Raw genomic sequence first — 22,049 nt, 5'->3', positions numbered from 1 at the left:
CATGAGAAACGCCTGGCTGCAGCCACAGTTTAGTTCCCAACCTCCCTAGTCCCAATACAATTCAGCCTAGGGGGACTGTGATGGTTCAGATAAAGCACTGTGTCCAGCAAGCCACGACATGCAGTGCACTACTAAGGTCTACGCTATAAAACTCAGATAAAATCTATTTCGTATTATAATTCAAATGGAAAAATGTAATAAATACATTGGTTTATTGAAAAACAATATTTCCTGTGTGTTTGTGTGTGAGAGTGTGCGTCCTGGTCCATCCCTCTGGGGGTATGAACTCAAACAAGCGGTGGGCCATGGGAAACTCACCGGACCCTGGAGACTGCAGTCCTCCCGGTCAATGCTGCCCCGCGAGTTCCTGGATTCTGGCTTCTGACGAGAACACAGAACAGAGGGTCAGAGAACTAGCTAGCTACAGCTGACCACCTTTTAGAACCACAACCTCAAAGATTTAAACAACTAGATTTATCAGTGAAACCATCGTTACAGTAGTCTTGAAATAGAATACTAGAGAGTTTCTGTTTCTTACAAAATAACAAGATGGAATTACTGCTGAATTCTCTTTCATGTTTTGTTCCATGAGAGAATAGAACTCACAATTCCGTAAGAAACTGATCTGCTGTTATCCTGCTGTGCTTACACTCATTCTTCTTTGACTACCTCAAAGATCGGTGCCTGCTACCAACGAACAAAACCAAATCAACCAATCATCCATCCAGTTACAAGCTAAACAAGATTTATGGCACCCTGACAGACCACACAGATACTATTTGCATAGAAGAAATCCTCAGCGTTTCAGCAGCATCTTGTCTAAACAACCTTCAGGCAGCCAAGTACCAGTAGTAAAAAATATCCACACAGAAAGCCACCAAGATGACCACCACTCCTTCCCAGTCATGATCTGTACCGGTTTTCCAAAGCAGGACTTGAAAAGGTGCATCCTCTGAGCTCGGTGCCTGTGGAAGTGTGGCTGTGCGGAGAGCGGTGGTCCCATCGGCAGAGTGAGACAAGAAACAACCAGAGTTTTCTGTTGTTGCTGCTGGAGGAGGAAGGCTTAAACGTGCCTGACAGATTCATGCAGAGACTGATCCCACAGCAGACTCTTCTTGCTCTGTGGCTCACACTGACTCCTCTCTCTCTCTCTCCCTCCCCTCTCTCTCTCCCTCCGTCTCTGTCTCTCTCCCCTTCCTCCCTCCCTCTCTCCCCCCTCCTCATACATACAGATAGACAGTGTAGCCTTTTAACTTTCACTAAGGAAATACTAAGGAAGACTCTCAGTGCCGTGCGTTCGTTTGCCAGATCTGCCAAAAGGATCTTTATGACTGAGAAACAGCATGAACCCATCACTGTCTGAGCTTTCCACCCATCTTCCACAATATCTGGCTGGCAGGGGCTGTGGAGAAACAGATTTTCCACAGGAAAGCCTTCTGAGAGGGATCATCAAAGGGTGTGGAGGGACTGTCTCTCATCACTGTGGCTGGCTGCTCAAATACCATTACCGTTTAAGATCACTTTAAACTCACCCTTTAAAACTATTTCAAGTCCTCTGCAATTGTCTTGTTAGACGTGACAACAACACAAACATTTCCAAGGGCCACAAATTTGATCCTTTATCAACATATGTTTTCTACGACTGGCTTTTTAAAAACGTATTTCTCAAACAATGTATACATGGATCATATGATTGAAGAGTAAAAATAGATGAAATATGAAGTAAGCAGCAGGTAGGGCAGCAATGCTGTCATCTTTAAACATCACATAGTTCCTCTAGTCAGTCTAGCTCTACACAGAGAGAGAGAGAGAGAGTGTTCTAGAATGCTGCTGGCTGATCCATGCATTTATCTCAGGAGGTGAGTCTGTGGTCACAGGTCTGTCTTCCTGCCTTATTTCACTGAATTAAAATAACAATGATCTGAATCTCCTCAGAACGTAGAAACGTAAATGCACCGACCCAGAAGGGGGATGAGGGGCTGAAGGTTGAAATGGTAAAACACCAGCCAGCATGACACTGTAATCAAATCCAGATGTTTACTCCACTAAACAGTCAAATCAAATCAAACTTTATTTGTCATTTGCGCCTGATACAACAAGTGTCGACTTTACCGTGAAATTCTTACTTACAAGCCCTTAACCAACAGTGCAGTTCAAGAAGAGGAAGTCAGTGGCAGACTGAATACAGATATCATGCTTTTGGGGCAGACTGACTGGATAACAGTTTAATGAATAGATAACTAGAGCTTTACAGTCATTTAGTCTTGACATTATATCTTAGGTAGAGAGAGTATGTACCCTGGTCACAAGGATCAAGTGATGGACAATAGTGGTAGAATGATGTAGAGAGCATATGCTTGCTATTTAGGAGTTAGTGAGGTTTAGAGGATGAAAGGTGCTGTTCCTAATGTAAAAACTCTACCAAACAAACCAAGGTGTGGTTGACAGTATATTCGCTGGTTTCTTAACATAATAGAGACAGAGAGACAGCGCAGTGGAAGATGGTACTGGTTGAATAAGGGTCTGTTACCAGGAAGCTACCTTCCAGCTCCAACCAGCGTCTGTCTCTCTCTCTCCCTCCTTCCTTTGCTCTCTCCCCTTCTCTCTCTCCCCCTCCCCCTGTCTCTCCTCCTCCCTCTCTCTCGCTCCTGCTCTCCCTCTCTCAGGATGGTGTGTGTGTGAGAGTAGTGGGTGAATAATGGTCTGTTACCAGGAAGCACTCCTCCTGCTCCAACCAGCGCTGGTCCTCCTCCATCTGCTGCTGCTGCATCATCAGCCTCTCCTCCATCAGGTGGGGGGGCAGCACCTGGCCCAAACCATGCAAGTCCAACACACCTCCATCCTGAGGGAGGGAGAGAGAGAGAGAGAGAGAGAGAGAGAGAGAGAGAGAGAGAGAGAGAGAGAGAGAGAGAGAGAGAGAGAGAGAGAGAGAGAGAGAGGGAGGGAGAGGATATTGCATTAGTATTTAGCCTCGTCTGTGATTGCTACAGATGTAGCAAGCTCAGACAATAGCTAATGAAATTCAGAGATTACATTATACAATTGGCAGAAGCACATAGTAAAAATAGTCTACATGTATATTTATGTGGAGCTCTCTCTCTCACCTCCATGTTGGGGGACCACATGGGGACGTCCCCTGGCCGGTGGTGGTTCCAGGTCTCATGGGGGTCCAGGACACCGGCCTGGGGAGGATACCCGCCACTGGGCATAGCGGGCATGCCATGGGGGCCAGGGTACCCAACCTGGATATGGTAGGACAGACAACAGGTGAAAAGCCCATTTTGTTTGGAGAGAGGATTGTGATGATACCAAAGCCTTGTCTGTGAGGCAAGGCTGTTCATCATATAGCATTGGGCCCCAGTTAGCATTTCAGGGTACAGGGAAACACTTCGCTGGCAGTATAATGCAATAAATCATTATTGACCCCCAGACATAAAGACCTCTGGGACTAAAAGTATGAGCCTGAATGTGACATGTCACCATTAGCACTGGCTGATAAACATCTTAATAATAACTGACCTGATCATAAAGATCACCTTTAAGTATGCATACTGGTACTCAAAATGCCTTTTAAGGCAATACAGAGTGGAGAGAATGAGTTGACCTTGAAGCCATAACAACAGAATTTGAGAGAGTTGATTTTTCAGCAGATGGAATCTGCCTTAAGTCAACAATGCCAGCAGTTTGAAAAAGCGCTACAGGAAATGCCTGCTGTCAGCTATGTTTTATGGGCAGCTGAAGTGCTGCAAAATAACTTAGTTTGGGAAGATATTATTGCATTCAGAAAGGGGGAAGCCGGGCACATCTCCCTCAATTCACTTTTGGCTTCAAGCACCCTTTCACCCAAAAGTATAGAGTTGAGCACTTTCTCTATCTTTACACATCAATCCACTGGCAAGTAAGAAACAAACCACATTTACTAAACCAGTATTGCCAGTACCTGATTATCAATACAAATGGGATGGTTCAGAGAGCTAATGATAATGGTATTACCATAGAATGAATAGAACAGACTTGGAAACTAGGCGTCCCCATTCTAATTCTATGGGTAATACACAGTAACTGTGGTAAAAGTGTTAGTATAGTACAGTAGTATAGTACAGTAGTACAGTAGTCTAGTGCAGTAGTACAATACAGTACCTGGTAATGGTTGAGCTGCCCAGCGTGCTGAGGGCTGGGGTAGAATCCTTCACTAGACCGAGGGCTGGGGTAACCAGGTCTGCTAGGCTGCAGGGAGGGGAGGGGGACAGAGATCATACGGAACACATTGGACATTTAGACCTTCTGCAGTGTGTGATCCCCATCTATCAGACAGGGAGCACTAGTTCTTCAAATGAGAGTACTTTAGTCTATCTGTGCCTAAAGATATCTAAGGTAAACATCTCAGAAATGTCACATTATACCCCTAAGGGCAGGGGTAAGGTTAGGAAGGTCTCTTACTTTAGGGGAGGGTAGGGTTAGGGAGGTCTCTTACTTTAGGGGAGGGTAGGGTTAGGGAGGGTTCTTACTTTAGGGGAGGGTAGGGTTAGAGAGGGTTCTTACTTTAGGGGAGGGTAGGGTTAGAGAGGGTTCTTACTTTAGGGGAGGTTAGGGTTAGGGAGGTCTCTTACTTTAGGGGAGGGTAGGGTTAGGGAGGGTTCTTACTTTAGGGGAGGGTAGGGTTAGGGAGGGTTCTTACTTTAGGGGAGGGTAGGGTTAGAGAGGTCTCTTACTTTAGGGGAGGGTAGGGTTAGGGAGGGTTCTTACTTTAGGGGAGGTTAGGGTTAGAGAGGGTTCTTACTTTAGGGGAGGGTAGGGTTAGAGAGGGTTCTTACTTTAGGGGAGGGTAGGGTTAGAGAGGGTTCTTACTTTAGGGGAGGGTCGGGTTAGAGAGGGTTCTTACTTTAGGGGAGGGTAGGGTTAGAGAGGGTTCTTACTTTAGGGGAGGGTAGGGTTAGAGAGGGTTCTTACTTTAGGGGAGGGTCGGGTTAGAGAGGGTTCTTACTTTAGGGGAGGGTAGGGTTAGAGAGGGTTCTTACTTTAGGGGAGGGTAGGGTTAGAGAGGGTTCTTACTTTAGGGGAGGGTAGGGTTAGAGAGGGGTCTTACTTTAGGGGAGGGTAGGGTTAGGGAGGGTTCTTACTTTAGGGGAGGGTAGGGTTAGAGAGGTCTCTTACTTTAGGGGAGGGTAGGGTTAGAGAGGGTTCTTACTTTAGGGGAGTGTAGGGTTAGAGAGGGTTCTTACTTTAGGGGAGGGTAGGGTTAGAGAGGGTTCTTACTTTAGGGGAGGGTAGGGTTAGGGAGGGTTCTTACTTTAGGGGAGGGTAGGGTTAGAGAGGGTTCTTACTTTAGGGGAGGGTAGGGTTAGAGAGGGTTCTTACTTTAGGGGAGGGTAGGGTTAGGGAGGTCTCTTACTTTAGGGGAGGGTAGGGTTAGGGAGGGTTCTTACTTTAGGGGAGGGTAGGGTTAGGGAGGTCTCTTACTTTAGGGGAGGGTAGGGTTAGGGAGGGTTCTTACTTTAGGGGAGGGTAGGGTTAGAGAGGGTTCTTACTTTAGGGGAGGGTAGGGTTAGAGAGGGTTCTTACTTTAGGGGAGGGTAGGGTTAGAGAGGGTTCTTACTTTAGGGGAGGGTAGGGTTAGAGAGGGTTCTTACTTTAGGGGAGGGTAGGGTTAGAGAGGGTTCTTACTTTAGGGGAGGGTAGGGTTAGGGAGGTCTCTTACTTTAGGGGAGGGTAGGGTTAGGGAGGGTTCTTACTTTAGGGGAGGGTAGGGTTAGGGAGGTCTCTTACTTTAGGGGAGGGTAGGGTTAGGGAGGGTTCTTACTTTAGGAGAGGGTAGGGTTAGAGAGGGTTCTTACTTTAGGGGAGGGTAGGGTTAGGGAGGGTTCTTACTTTAGGGTAGGGTAGGGTTAGAGAGGGTTCTTACTTTAGGGGAGGGTAGGGTTAGAGAGGGTTCTTACTTTAGGGGAGGGTAGGGTTAGGGAGGGTTCTTACTTTAGGGGAGGGTAGGGTTAGAGAGGGTTCTTACTTTAGGGGAGGGTAGGGTTAGGGAGGGTTCTTACTTTAGGGGAGGTTAGGGTTAGAGAGGGTTCTTACTTTAGGGGAGGGTAGGGTTAGGGAGGTCTCTTACTTTAGGGGAGGTTAGGGGGGGTTCTTACTTTAGGGGGGTTAGGGTTAGGGAAGGTTCTTACTTTAGGGGGGTTAGGGTTGGGGAGGGTTCTTACTTTAGGGGGGGCCTCGTCTGAGCCCCCTGAGTCCCAGGACACAGTGACCTGACGTCTCATCTCCATCCTTAGTCTCTCCTCCTGCTGGGCCTTCTCCTCCTCTAGGATAGTACTGCAGGCAACACACACACACACAACAGCTTAGCACACCTAACATCAATTCATAAAAAAGACTGAACATTTCAACAAAATCATCGCAATTACTGTAGCCTGAAACGCAATCATGTTCCTATCACAGACGAGCTGCATTGCAAATGTGATTTATTTTGTTTGTTGGGCAAATCGATTATCTGTATCCGTTGCCAGGTTCCCAAATCCATCTATGAATCCATTAATGACATCATCCGATCATCCATCATTCGACCCTACATCCAATTTACCTTACAGGAAAACGCTCATCCCCCAGAGTTTATGCTTCTGAGAGCCCATCCTCCACCAGAACAGATGAACCACCAGCTCCGTGGTCACATCCCCAGCCTGCAGTGGAGGTGTGTGAGAGTCTAGCAGGAGCCTGGTAAGTCCTGCACTGTTTTACTAAACTCACTTTATCAGAGACTGCTAGCTCCAGCTCACCCCATCCACCTCCCCTAGCTTCCCCCTCCTTCCTCCCTCTGCCCTGGGCAGCCTGTTGTGGTTGGCCCCCAGCCAGACAGCTTATCAGCCAGCCAGCCTTCACTGGATTGGATTGACTGGGAAGAATGATGCTGTGGAACTAAATATCAGGGTCGTATTCATTAGGGAACAACGTAGCAAAACGTTTCGCAACATAACAAAAACAGTGTTTCTTATTGGACAAGTTCAGGTAGTCTGGCCCCGTTTCACTCAGTTTTCTTCCGTTTGGTACATAATGAATGCAACCCAGGGTTTGGCTAGAGGAGAGGCGATTGTAAGGAAGCGCTGTCCTTAAGACACACTATGAATGCCTTCACAGTGGTAGTAAAACTTGGTGTACCTTACTCTTTGGCCCTTAATTGGTCAATGACAGCAACAGACAAAGTGGATATCCCAGGAGCCTTGACGGGTGCTCACTGGAATCTCTGCTGCCCTGTGTTTCCTTTCTCTCCCGGTGCATTCTGGATCTAAGGTTGTGTTACTATGGGTTAGACTAGAGACAATGTACCCAAGAGCTCAAAATGGAACACGAAGAGTCTCGCTCATGATGGCACACACAGACGCACGTACACAGGAAACCAGCACGCACACCCACACGTGTCAGACATATCTTCGTACAGTTAAATGAATCCAGTGACATGGTAACTATCACCCAAACACAGCAAAGACTTTGGATACAGGTAGCCTAGCGGTTTAAGAGCGTTAGGGCCAGTAACTGAAAGGCTGCTGGTATCGAATCCCCGAGCCAGCAAGGTAGAAAAATCTGCCGTTCTGCCCTTGAGAAAAGGCACTTAAACCCCAACAACTGCTCCCCGGGCGCTGTGGATTAAGACAGCCCCCTGCACCTCTCTGATTCAGAGGGGTTGGGTTAAATGTGGAAGACACATTTCGGTTGAATGCATTCTGTTGTGCTACTGACTAGGTATCTCCTTTCTCTACAGACAACCAACCACATACCTACTATACACAGTACTCTCCCTCGTCTCTCCCTCTCCCAAAACATACATACTGCTCAACATAGGGCTATGGGGACTGTGGGGACTATGGGTCCAATGGGAACTATTATCTAGTAGGGACACGAGTCACAGTTCAGTGAGTCTAAAGTTAACAGGAGAGTGGCTCACATCCGTAGGGCTTTATCGACGGACAGACAGACAGACACATTTTTATATACTAAGGCAAATGGCCCATGTGATGGGTAGGCAATAAATCCACCACACAAGGGCTGCATCCCAAATGGGCCCAAAGGGCTCTGGTCTAAAGTAGTGTGCTATATAGGGAATAGGGTGCCATCCGGGACGCAGTCGAAGCCTACCCACAGTAATTTACCCACACACACCCTCGTCTGTGGCCTTGCTTCAGTTAAACTAAAATAAATACTACATACATCCCACTTTATCCAGCTGCCATGGATTTGACTGACATGATAGAAACTAGGAATTATCAGCACTCAATGCACTTCTATTGGGAATATGGCATCCACCTGTTGCCTCTTATGTGGACTACAACTTAAGTAGCGGAGACCACACTGTTTCCAAACTTTACTGAAGTGTCCTATACTTTAATACATGAAACAGTGACCTCTTGAGTAGCAATGTTGAATATCATTCTTCCAGAGTTATGAAGGAGGGAAAACGTGTGTAAAACAACACTGGCATGACCTGAACTTCTCCCCTCAGGGGTACTGACCTGAGCTGGGTTTTGAGCTCTGTGAAGCGGGGTCTCTTGCTGGGGTCGTAGGCCCAGCACTTGGTCATCAGGCTGTACAGGGTGGGGGGACAGTTGTGGGGCATGGCCAGACGCTCTCCGTTCTCTATCCGCCCGATGACATCATTGTTCTTTACCCCCTGGAAGGGCTTGATACCGTACATGAGGATCTCCCACATACACACACCTGGAGGGGAGGTGCTCTAGATATAACACCACAGACAGACACAAACACACAAGTACACACAGACGCGCGTACACACAGACGTGCGTACACACAGACGCGCGTACACACACACACACACACACACACACACACACACACACACACACACACACACACACACACACACACACACACACACACACACACACACACGCGCGCGTACACACGCGTGTTGATCGCTAGATAAGCATTATTTGTAGCTGCCAAACTCACCAAACATCCACACGTCGCTGGCTGAGGTAAAGCGTCTGAAGTTGATGGACTCTGGAGCCATCCATTTGATTGGCAGTTTCCCTTTGGAAGCTGAAAACCCAGTTAAGCAATAGACTGTCAACATTTTAGTTGGGTGAAGTTTCCCCTAGATGCTGATCTTGGGTCAGTTTTGTATTTCCCACACTAATGGTTAAGGTTAGGATTGGTGGAGGGGAAGCTAATCCTAGATTTGTACTAAGGGGGGAAACTTTACCCTGGAGTTCAACATTTTGATAGCCTGCAATAGCTTTCACAACCAGCAGATGGTGGTAAAACATCAGCCTGGAAGCCCGTATGTTTGTACCATAGACATGGCATCATTGTATCTGTCCCATTATGGCGCTGCCCATGCTAAAACAGGCTTTTGGGCACTAGCGTCCTCTATCTCTCTCTGTGGTTTGTACCTTTGTAGTAGGAGGAGTCTTCCATGTAGCGGGAGAGGCCAAAGTCTCCCAGCATCACACAGTCTGTGGAAGACACTAGCACGTTCCTGGCAGCAATGTCCCTGAGGAGATACACACATACACCATGAGTAGGAATCCTGGAAAGCATGGGTATTTTGACAGCGTGGCACCAAAAAATATATTAGAAAGTGTCAAAAACGTAATATTATATTGCCTCTGTAAAGCTAAATAACAGCTGTTAAAGTGGGTGATGGTCTTACCTATGGACAAAGCGTTTGCTCTCCAGGTAGGCCAAAGCTGTGCTGAGCTGGTGGGAGAACAGGATCAACGTTGATAGGTCCAGGTTGTACTTCCTTACTTGTAAAAATGACCTCAACTGGAAGAGATTAAAACATCGATAAGATACAAGATATCCTCTTTGTTTTGACAGAGATAGAGGGATGACAGCAGGAATGATAGAGAAACTTTGGCCCTGTTCCCAAATGTGTTCTGTGTTCTCCCATTTATTACAAGAATGACAAGAAGTTCAACAACACCTACTGTACGTACTGATCCAAATAAACTCCTGGTCGCCTCACCTCTCCCATCGTGCAAAGCTCCATGATGATCCACACTGGGTTTTCTGTGATCACACCAATCAGCTTCACTATGTGGGGGTGGTCGAACTGACGCATGGTCACTGAGGAACACATACATCACAAAGGGGTGTGAGGATTTCACAGAACAGTTTAGATCGAGTGGAAAGAGACAAAACGCTCCCTGGGATAGGTCTAACACATGGGGGCTCAAATGCCACTGTTCTCAGTACAAACACTGTCAATATATGAGTCCCAAATGGCACCCTATTCTCTACATAGTGCACTACATTTGACCAGAGCCTCATATGTAGGGAATAGGGTGAAATATGTGACGAAGCCAATGTTTACAGTTACCGGCTTCCTTAAACAGGACATATTCCTCCCTCAACAGTCTGTGAACCGTGTAAACCCAGCGAGCAAAGAAACCTGAGAGTACAATCAGGCAGCGTGTGTGTGTGTACATGGCAATCAGCAGCAGCTGCAGTCATCATCAGGCCCATGACAGCGACGCAGCACTACATCTCAGCACACTCACGTGCTTCCTGAAGGAACTTCTCGCGCACGCTGTCCGACGTGCAGTTCTTGCATGTTTTAATGGCCACGTTTAGAGTGGGATTCTCCTGGAAGAGAAATTAGAGAAAATATTGGATTTGTTTGTGTGTGCATTACTGGTAGTGGCCAATATCATGACAATTCAGACCCTAAATAAGAGGCCAGATGTGTTTAGCTAGACAGTAACAGGGGTGGAATTGAAAGGAACACGTGAGGACTGAGGGTGAGAGGGGAGATGCTTAGGCTGCATTTAGCCAGACAGTTGCAGTGCTATTTCTTTGTTACAGTACTATTTACCGGGCTGTTGTACACTCCCTGGTGGACGTCTCCAAACTGTCCCTCACCGATGCAGCGTCCCAGCTCTATCCTGTCTCTCTGGATCTCATAGTCCCTGGCTGGGGAGGGAGAGATAACTCCTGTTAGTTACACTGACTCTCATAGTCCCTGGCTGGGGAGGGAGAGATAACTCCTGTTAGTTACACTGACTCTCATAGTCCCTGGCTGGGGAGGGAGAGATAACTCCTGTTAGTTACACTGACTCTCATAGTCCCTGACTGGGGAGGGAGAGATAACTCCTGTTAGTTACACTGACTCTCATAGTCCCTGGCTGGGGAGGGAGAGATAACTCCTGTTAGTTACACTGACTCTCATAGTCCCTGGCTGGGGAGGGAGAGATAACTCCTGTTAGTTACACTGACTCTCATAGTCCCTGGCTGGGGAGGGAGAGATAACTCCTGTTAGTTACATTGACTCTCATAGTTCCTGGCTGGGGAGGGAGAGATAACTCCTGTTAGTTACACTGACTCTCATAGTCCCTGGCTGGGGAGGGAGAGATAACTCCTGTTAGTTACACTGACTCTCATAGTCCCTGGCTGGGGAGGGAGAGATAACTCCTGTTAGTTCCACTGACTCATAGTCCCTGGCTGGGGAGGGAGAGATAACTCCTGTTAGTTCCACTGACTCATAGTCCCTGGCTGGGGAGGGAGAGATAACTCCTGTTAGTTACACTGACTCTCATAGTCCCTGGCTGGGGAGGGAGAGATAACTCCTGTTAGTTACACTGACTCTCATAGTCCCTGGCTGGGGAGGGAGAGATAACTCCTGTTAGTTCCACTGACTCTCATAGTCCCTGGCTGGGGAGGGAGAGATAACTCCTGTTAGTTCCACTGACTCTCATAGTCCCTGGCTGGGGAGGGAGAGATAACTCCTGTTAGTTACACTGACTTTTACAGGGTGAATGACTCACCACTATGCTGATCTGTGTGTGTGTGTGTTGATGAGGCCTTTTTTGGTTGTTAATAATAACAGCAAGATTCCTTGGCTGTGTTTTCACTGCAGTAGATGGTAATACTGTATGAAATACTGTATTTATCTGTATAAGGCAATTCACACCCACCAACAGGCAAGGACATGCACACTACAACATAAAATGATCAGGCTGTGGTGATGTCAACAGACATAGTACTTGATATATTTGGTTCCTCCCTGTGGATTTCAAATTACAACAGGCTACCACTTGGGTTTGATTGACTGTATCCATTTTAGTAATTTACCAGACGCTCTAATCCAATTAAGACGATTGCACAATCTCTTCAGACAGACACTTAACAAACAAAACTAAATTATAAATGGAATTTCACAACAAAACGTTCAAGCAATGGTGAAATTAAAGAAAAACCAAGGAAGAAACACATCAACATGAAAAATAAATAAATAAGCCAATTGAACAATCACTATTGAAGACGCATTGAACTCTGGTACTGAATGGATGAGATTGCTTCATCTCACAGCTAGTGAGATATTTTACTTGGTTTCAGCAAACAGTATTCAAGTGATAGTTCACTTCAAATTCAACGTTTTTCAGGGGTTTGAATGGAGTGAAAAAGACCAGAACCCTCTAAGCTGATGAAATGAAACAATTCCGATCCATTTGGGATGGAGGCCTATGGCTGAATCTGATAAGTCTGTCAAACTTTCATTTTAGAGGGAAATGATTTGATTTTAAGATGACCAGTAGGTTACTAAACCTATGAAATACATCCAGTAGAAGAGTTGAATGAGCCGTTCTAATACAGTACACAAGCACAATTACAGACAGAAAACAGAGAGACAAACAGAAAGAGAGAGGCAGCGTTACCTTCATCTACTCCATAGCTCACTGCTGGGCGGTTAGGATAAAGAGAGGTGGCTTTTAGAAACCATTCGCAACAGAACAAACACACACGTTAGAAAGTAAGACCGAGGGGAATAGATGTTATATGGTTTTAAAAGAACCAACTTGTGAGTGCACAGAGATGGGTGTCAATGGGGAAAAACAGATTATCCTGTAGAACAAGAATATGTGCTAGAAAGCCACACGTGTCACATTAGAACTTGATCATCTAGAAATGGATGAACGTGTTATTTTAGGCTGCCTCTCAGATGGCACTCTATTCTAATTCCTATGGGCCCTGGTCAGAAGTAGCGCACTAAACTGGGAATAGGGTGCCATTTGGGACTCAGATTATTTATTGGGTATAGGCCCGGTGGAACTCAGTGGCACTCAAATCCCCATGTGGTATGAAGAAACCTACAGATGCTAGATGGACCACTTGTTTGAATGGAGAGAGCTCTGGTCTCGAGTGTTAGCATGAGATGGGACTCCTCCGTCTCCATATACAGAGCTCCTTGTTACAGAATAACTTTTTGTTTCACAACCAGACTGTCTTATTAGTCAGCTGGCCCAGACCACTCCACAACCTGGTGAATTAGCTGCACTCTATGTCTCTGTCCCAAATGGCACCCTATTCCCAATATAGTGCACTACGTTTGACCAGGGCCCATAGGGCTCTGGCCAAAAGTAGTGCACTATGTAGGGAATAGGGTGCCATTTGCGACACAACCTACACCACTGCAGGGGCTATTGTGTTCCAGACTCATATGATCCCACGAGACCTGGCATCATGGCCACCAAAGAAAGGCCTGGGGTTACTGGAGACATATAATTACAATAACTAGAACGGAAATTAAAATTAAACTCAAGGCTGGCGCCTATGGGTGTACCATGGTCTAAGGTGCTTTGTCCATTCTAGTGATTATAACTCTATGACTAACTCATTCTTTCACTCCAGTACACTCAAAGGGCACTTGTCTCTTTCCGTCCTGATGACTACTCACTGACATGACTATTCCATATAATGAACATTTGTGACAAGTAAAAGGATTTCACTGATGATGTACTACTAAGCATTCCATAGATATGTTCTTGGACTATCAGTGAATCCTAATGGAACAGAATCAGTATCTGATTTGGACAGCAGGAATATAAATGAATGGAAGTGCTGGGAAATGAAAGATCCTCAATAAGAATACGTGACTATCCCGTTACAGTATGTGTATAGACTTACACCGTCACCATGACAACCAAACTTTGAGTGTACAAGACAATCTCGTTACGTTTCGATAAAGGACACACACAGGCAGCGTGTGTGGGGTATCTGGGAAGTAGAAACTAACATATCCACTAGCCACATCAACAAACACACAGAGCCTGAGAAAACAGATCACCATACAGCACCCGGGCCACAGTCAAAGGAATTTAGATAAGAGAAGGACGAAGAGAAAGAACACGAGGGAGAGACAAAGAGAGAGAGACAGCTAGAAAGAGAGACAAAGAGAGAAACAAAGAGAAAGAACGAGAGCGATAGAGACAAAGAGAGAAAGAACAAGAGAGAGAGACAGAAAGAGAGACAAGGAGAGAAAGAAAGAAAGAGAGAGAGACAGATAGATAGATAGAAAGAGAGAAAGAACGAGAGAGAGAGAGACAGAAAGAGAGACAAGGAGAGAAAGAAAGAAAGAGAGAGAGACAGATAGAAAGAGAGAAAGAACGAGAGAGAGACAAGGAGAGAAAGAAAGAAAGAAAGAGAGAGAGACAGATAGAAAAAGAGAAAGAACGAGAGAGAGAGAGACAAAAAGCTAGAAAAAGGAGATCGAGAGAGAAAGAGGGAGAGAGATGGATAAAAACACATCTGGACTGTATCCCTCGAGACAGTCTGGACAACATATTAGCAGGGCACACATTAAGATCAACATAGTGTATTACTACTAGGGAGCATAGAGCTGCACTTACTTGAGGGCATGGTGTAGGTATCGTCTTCGTCTATAATCTCAGCATAGTCATCCGTCTCTGCAGAAACACAACAGCCTCGTGGTCAGTCTACTGGTCAAGTCCAGTCACACACACACACACACACACTGTCTGAGACGGATACACACAGATGCAGCTAGCTAGATACGTATATCCTTCCACACAAGTAACTAGAGCAAGCTGAAAATAAACATGCGAGTCAGACAGCAAGTGCTCCTCTGCAAACTCCTACACTGCTGGACACATGGGCAAGACACGCGCTCTATCTCTCTCTCTCTCTCTCGTCCACACACTCTCTCATACAGTACACACAGAAACACAAGCATGTCCGTTTCCAACTTGCACAGTTTCAGCCATATCTGTCTGCTCCGTCGGTCTGTCTGATCAGAGCTTAGCAGTACAGATGGGCTTCTGGGTAAGGGAGAAAGAGGAGGGGATGTGGAGACCAGGGAGGGATGGAACCAGTTATTCACTTCTTTTTTTTTTAGGAAAGAAAGAGAGAGAGAGAGTGAGAAAGAGAGAGAGTGAGAAAGAGAGAAGCCGTTCCCAGTCCCCTAGATAAACAGATTTAGGTGTTTACAGTATGTGAACGGCCGCTTGATGTCCAGTCTTGACTTGATCTAAAATGGTAATACGCTAGTTGTGCCGTCTTGGCTGCTGTTCCTCTTAGGGAAAAACGACCAGCAGACTCTGTGTAGTATGTAGCTAGCCATCAGACGGCCCGTTTTAGACAGGAATGCCGCGGTGCCACGGAGCTCGCCAAACTCAGCTCTCTTTATGAGGCCGAGCTGGGAGAGGGCTGGGAGCAGGGCCCTTAAAGACGCAGGCAGACAGCAGGGAATGTATTCAAAAAGCCACTCAGAGTAGGAGCCACCCCCCCATCTAATCTTATTCATTATAATAAAAAAGGCACAACTGATCTTACTCTGTGGATACAGTTCCAGAGCGTGGGACAGACCAGACCTGGGGTCAACTAGTATTTGTTTTATTTCAAATACTTTCAACTGTGCTTGATTGAGCTTGCCTGGCACCTTGGGACCAACAGAATAGTCCTAAAAGTGCAAACTGTCAATTTGGCACTCCAGACAGGCTCAATCAGACTAAATCGATTTGAATCACAGGGACCACTGCAGCTAAGACAGATTTCAGCAAATTTTCTAGAAACGTTAACTGTTACATTGTTTCCCTAACTCCAATCAGGTCTATTGCATGATTAGTGCATTACTAATGACAAACCTCTACAAGCAGATAGATAAAAACAGATCCACTTAATTTGATTCATGATTCATTTGATTGATATGATTCATGAGTGATACACACACACAACACAACCCACAACCCCCTGAATCCCCCATGACCCCAGTGAGTTAGTAGCAGGTGACAGGAAGGAATGGAGAGAAATATTAAAAAGCAAACTTTACCATCCCCACTACAATCCTCTGCAGGTCCAAGGAGAGCATGCCAAACAGAGAGAGGGAAGGGAGAGGGAGAGGTTACACACCATAGAAAGATATGAAAAGTATAAAAGACACAGTATAATTAATTCAAAATGGGTTTAATGATTGTTACCGTGACCCACACTCCCTCAAAACAAGCAGGGACTGGGAACTTCACAAGTGTATCCAATCCATGCTTTTATTCAGTATAAGTGGGAAAGTATTTTATTTTCTAAGCTTCTACTTTAAATTGAATTAGTCTGTTGTTGGAATGTGTGGAACCTGATTCAGTTTGGTTGAGGGGACAGCCAGAGTAGTGAACTTCAGCCAGCATTGTTCGGAAGGGGGTCAGTGGAGTTCATTGGCTATTCTTAGCATGGGCCACTGTGACGGACAGGAACGTGAGCTAATAGGAAGCTGTTAAACAGCTGAGACAGAAGCATGGACCAATACGAAGCTGTTAAACAGGTGACAGCGGGCAGGACAGAAGTCACATGTCCAGAAGTCAGTATTGGTTAACTTTGTTAGTTAGATACTTTTTTTGACACATTATCCTTGTACAAGGGCATAAACTCAGTTTGACAAAATCGACCTAAAATGATAGGGACATATAAATCACTGGTGTCATTTTAGCAAGATAAACAAATGGTTGTTAAATTAGATGTACAGCTATTAAAGGGTGTCTTTAAGAGTCTGGTGGTCTGATGCTTACAGCATCTTGAACCTGGCTGTGGATCAACCAGATACCTGCGCGATCAGCCCAGATACAGCCCCGTCAGGCTCTATATACATCCCTAATGGCACCCTATTCCCTATATAGTGCATTACTTTTAACCAAGACCCATAGGGCTCAGGTCAAAAGTAGTGCGCTATATAGGGAATGGGGTGTCATTTGGGATGCATGCTCTATTGATTTGCGGGCCATGGCTCGACTACAATCAGCAGACGACACGCTTCCTGGAAGAAAAAAAAATGGGGACTCACTGTCTTGGAAAACTGGATCAGTTTCAATGTTTTTTATTCTCAGACACGTCAGAGATAGGGTATGTACTTCATCTCATTCACTAGACATGTTCCTTCTTAACACAGTTTCCAAACTTTTTCCCGCCAGGCTAGTTCTGTTTGGCCATTGTAGGTGTTGCTTTGTCAGTCATTTTAGAGAGATTTTAGTGCACTTCACACCAGAACTTTCGTCCCCCCAGTTCCCCTACACACGTGTTGTGTGAGTGTTGGGGATTTGGGGACAGTGGGGCAGACAGGGTTAGTCAGAGCAAAACAGAAAGCAGAGTCAGTCGAGTCAGCCAATCAGAGCAGTGGTACCCTTTGGCGGAGAGTCATGGGCACAGAAGACGAAAGGAAGGAGAAAGCGCCTGGCTTTAGCAGGTTTAGGAGGCGTAGGGGTCCCAGAGTTCACCGAATCTTCAGCCAATCAGAGAGAGGGATGACAGAGCGGGAGAGATGGTGAGAAAAAGAGACTAATAGTTCTTCTGACAGAAACAGCTCCGGGGTGAAGTTTCTCCTAGGTACAGATCTAGAATCAGCTTCCCCTCCCTCAATCCTAACTTTTACCATTAGTGGGGAAAATGCAAAACTGACCCAAAATTAGCATCTAGGGGAAACTTCACCCAACACCACAGAACACACATTGAGCAGCAGACAGCATTTGTGTATATGTTAAGGAGTGATAAATGTTGGTGTGATGGTGTCCGAAGCTTCCCCATATTACAGACAAAATGCTACATATCCATTTACACCTCAGAAATCATTACCACTCTGTCATGGCACGTCTGTTATGAAACGACATGAAATACATCAATAATAATATGAATAAATCTCTTCTTTCCTATACCAACAGGGAAGTCAAAGCCGACAGGGGAACTATAGCCTCACTCAATTTATGGCAATTCTGCATTTCAATCAACAGCATAGTAATAAGTCCTTCACTATGCTATGCCTGATATGGCAGCCAGGGCTAAGGAATTGATTCGCACTTCTACAAAAGGTCTTGTGTACAACTGTACGTTGACACATTTGGAATGAATTCAGTTAAATATATTGGATTTGTGTGAGCAGCAAGCTGCTGCTGTCCCTAAGGGAATTTCTCTCTGACCTCTTTCTGAGAAATGGCATTGACGGATGGTATCAGGGAGAACTGGTGTAAACATGGTACTCGGACGGTCTCAGAACATAAACACAAACACTTCATGTATCGTCACTGGAGGTTTCAGCCATATATCGAAAAAACTATGAAGTGCAGAGCTGTGGTGTCGTTGTAACACTTCTCGGCATAAGTCTCATATACAACTCCCCACCGGACACCGGGGTTCGATCCCCACCTTGCTCACGGTTTCTTCCACTTGCCTATCTCCCCCTCTGATCTTCCTAACTGTCTGAATAAATTGCTAAAACATATTCACAAAAAATAACTAAAACTGTTTCAAATAGCCTGCAACTGAAACTAGCAGTATTACTATTATTTACTGATAGTAGTAGAGAGTAGACTTCTCCTGTTGTTTGTTTCAAGAACTTCATTTAAACAAGTGTGTTAAATAGGCCTACTGTGAGAATATGCCCAAAAATAATCAAACCATATAGTTTGAAACACACCAGTAAACTCTAAACCAAATATGTGAAAATATACTACAAGTGAATACAACACCTCTCAACCTTCATATTACTGTGTAGCTACAATCAAATAATAGTTCCCTATGACTGACTCCCATACATATAATTCACCTTCTCCTTGAGAGCTGAGGAATCCTTAGATAGCCTGTGACACTAACTCAATGAGACTCAATGACACCCTATAACACCCTATGGCAGTTAATGACACCATATGGCACGAATGACACCCTATGACACTTTAATGACACCCTATGACACCCTAGGGCACCAATGACACCCTATGGCACTTTAATGACAATTTAATGATACTTTAATGACACCCTATGACACTTTAATGACATTTAATGACACCCTATGACACTTTAATGACACCCTATGACATTTAATGAAACCCTATGACATTTAATGAAACCCTATGACATTTAATGAAACCCTATGACATTTAATGACACCCTATGACATTTAATGACACCCTATGACATTTAATGACACCCTATGACATTTAATGAAACCGTATGACATTTAATGACACCCTATGACATTTAATGACACCCTATGTCACCCTCTGAACCTCCCAACCTCAGTGCCAGGCTCTCCGCTCTCAGCAGCATAGTAAACAAGCATCTCTTTGATACCATAATGTCTGACTCTCTACACCCCTAACCTCTGGTCAGTTAACAGGGCTCTGGCCAACCCCTTCAATCAGGCCTTAATCTGTCTGTCACTGGAGCCCCCAGGCTATTAACATTCAGCAGTTCCATCACAGTCCTCTGACATTTAGGAGATAAAGAAGAGAAAGAGAGATAGAGATAGACTGGGGAAGAGAGAGAGGCAGAGGGAAGGAGAGAGCGGGAGAGAGATAGGGAGGGAGAGAGAGATAGACTGGGAAAGAGAGAGAGGCAGAGGGATGGAGGGGGAGGGAGAGAGAGATAGGGAGGGAGAGAGAGAGGCAGAGGGATGGGGGAAGGAGCGAGCGGGAGAGAGATAGGGAGGGAGAGAGAGATAGACTGGGAAAGAGAGAGAGGCAGAGGGATGGAGGGGCAGGGAGAGAGAGATAGGGAGGGAGATAAATAAAAATAGACTGGGGAAAAGAGAGAGGCAGAGGGATGGAGGGAAAGAGAGGGGGGAGAGAGATATGGAGGGAGCGAGAGATAGACTGGGAAAGAGAGAGAGGCAGAGGGATGGAGGGAAAGAGAGGGGGAGAGAGATAGACTGGGAAAGAGAGAGGCAGAGGGATGGAGGGAAAGAGAGGGGGAGAGAGATAGGGAGGGAGAGGAGGAGATAGACTGGGGAAGAGGGAGAAGGGGGGAAAGAGAGAAAGAAATAGAATGGGGAAGAGAGAGATAGAGGCACCTGCTGCCCCCGTTAACCTCCTCAACCCGCCAATCCCCTCCCGTTCTACCCATCTCATTAGCACTGACTCCCCCTGCCACTTGCTAATCCACAGGCATGTTAAGGATGCATCCCAAAAGGCACCATATTCCCTACATAGTGTACTACTACTACTACATAGTGTACTACTACTACATAGTGTACTACTACTACATAGTGTACTACTATGTAGGGAATATGGTGCCATTTGGGACACAGCTTAAATCTGACCTGGCCCTGGACTGTTTGTCTCAGCAGATGACGTTTATTATCCGCCATGGTGTTACAGCCCTTCAGCCCCGAATTACTCAGCTTCACCATTACTTATCATGCTGAATTGATTTCCTGTTACCACCACACACACGCCCGGCATCTGTTCTTGCTCTTACAGAAATAATCGGTGGAGAAAGCTTAACATGTCCTGTGATTGCACTAACCATCTATATCTTAGGATCAACAACAAAGACTAGAGCTGACAGAGACTAGGCCTAAATCATATCAATTCTGCCCGCTTTTCATAAATGGCTAAAGTATAATAGCCTGTTTATCCATCATTGAGCATCATTAAACCCCAATACCCACACACATCCAAGTAAGGGATTTCATGTGATGGGTTCTGTATTAGATATCTAATATGTAATAATATCCAGTGGCTTTACAGATCAATGGACAGGAAGCATCTGGAATTATCTTGACTGGGATTATATGATAAAAAAGCATGGTCATATTTTCTCCAGCAGCTGCCCATATATGGACTTCCATCAATAGCCCAGCTATATCCAGTACAGTAAAACAGTCAGCGATGTTGAGGAGGCACAGATCTCTTACCTGAGACAGAGATGGCACGCACCCCGGCGCTCCGGACCACCCCCTCTACTATCCTCTTCTCATTGTTGGGCACCCTGAAGGGTAAAGGTTGGAGACAGAGAGGATCAACATGAGAAATTCCCTAACCTAAAACCAGCAAGTAAATCAACAGCATCCACAGCAACTCCAGGAGGATCCAGCATATTCCTGAAAATAATCTCTGGGGTTATGTGGAAAATATCCACACTATGCTGAGTATCATTCTCCTCCACTGAGCCACTCTTCTTCTTGGAAGCATCTAGTGTTGAGGTGCTGAACCAATAAGAGAACAGAACAGTCTTGGAAGGATCTAGTGTGGAGGTGCTGGACCAATAGGAGCTCTGACGCTAGGGGTCCTACAAATAGATTTACTGAGCAGATGTTTTTTTCCCGCATTTTTGTTTGTTTGTTTCTTACACAGCTCTTTATGTTAACACCATCATATATAATTTTTACGTGAATGAACATTCAAAGTATACCCATTGACAAATCATTTAGTGTATGGCAGATACTTACTTGGGGATTGAAGGCAGTGCTCTCTCTCCCTCTGAAAATACAGATGAGAGATATTGTTAAGCAAAGCATATACCGTAAAGCATCATCGTCTTGAATACCAGAATACAAAAATCCAAGTGACAGTGTTATCTGGAACTTGTCTGTCGGCCTCGCATTAAAAGACCAAAATTGGCTAAAGACAATTGTGATAAATAAAAAAGTATACCGGTTTCATTTAAGGACCAAAAAATTGACAGCTCTACTATATAGATTGCAAAATAGTTGGGAAGAGATTTTTAATGTACCGATTCCATGGCACATGGTTTATGAACTTACACAAAACGATGTGGGATTCCAAAATTAGAGTTTTTCAATTAAAATTATTATCCAAAATTCTCACAACTAATAAAATGTTATATATTTGGGGGATACAACTATCCTAGTTCTGCTGATTTTGCTGCGAAGAGACAGAATCATTAGATCATTAAGTTTTGGTACTGTTCATATATAGCTTATTTTTGGTCGCAGGTTCAGGAATGGCTGAAGAATTACAACATTTACCTGGAGCTAACTCTGCAAATAGCACTGCTGGGTGATTTAAAAAGTCATAGTCAATCGA

At 45.2% G+C, this 22,049-nt stretch overlaps 1 protein-coding gene across 27 annotated transcripts in view; it reads right to left on the bottom strand.

The window, feature by feature from the left end:
• The window catches only part of ptk2aa (protein tyrosine kinase 2aa), a 160,344-nt gene that overhangs the window by 7,196 nt on the left and 131,099 nt on the right, over positions 1-22,049 (bottom strand). For 4 of the 27 annotated variants that reach the window (XM_071375321.1, XM_071375313.1, XM_071375322.1 and 1 more), the window contains 18 exons: positions 21,452-21,482; positions 20,918-20,991; positions 17,414-17,512; positions 16,079-16,096; positions 14,640-14,696; positions 12,669-12,719; positions 10,829-10,926; positions 10,515-10,599; positions 9,980-10,080; positions 9,662-9,777; positions 9,402-9,502; positions 8,959-9,048; positions 8,502-8,706; positions 6,201-6,312; positions 4,141-4,227; positions 3,105-3,242; positions 2,711-2,842; positions 319-381 (listed from right to left, as the gene is read on the bottom strand). In XM_071375321.1, coding sequence (XP_071231422.1) covers positions 319-381; positions 2,711-2,842; positions 3,105-3,242; positions 4,141-4,227; positions 6,201-6,312; positions 8,502-8,706; positions 8,959-9,048; positions 9,402-9,502; positions 9,662-9,777; positions 9,980-10,080; positions 10,515-10,599; positions 10,829-10,926; positions 12,669-12,719; positions 14,640-14,696; positions 16,079-16,096; positions 17,414-17,512; positions 20,918-20,991; positions 21,452-21,482 — 1,658 coding nt within the window. The other 23 variants (XM_071375303.1, XM_071375305.1, XM_071375306.1 and 20 more) reach the window with 23 other exon arrangements.

Source organism: Salvelinus alpinus, chromosome 29, assembly GCF_045679555.1.
Source record: "Salvelinus alpinus chromosome 29, SLU_Salpinus.1, whole genome shotgun sequence".
In the NCBI taxonomy this organism is placed as follows: domain Eukaryota; kingdom Metazoa; phylum Chordata; class Actinopteri; order Salmoniformes; family Salmonidae; genus Salvelinus; species Salvelinus alpinus.
This window is presented reverse-complemented; position numbering and strand designations above follow the sequence as displayed.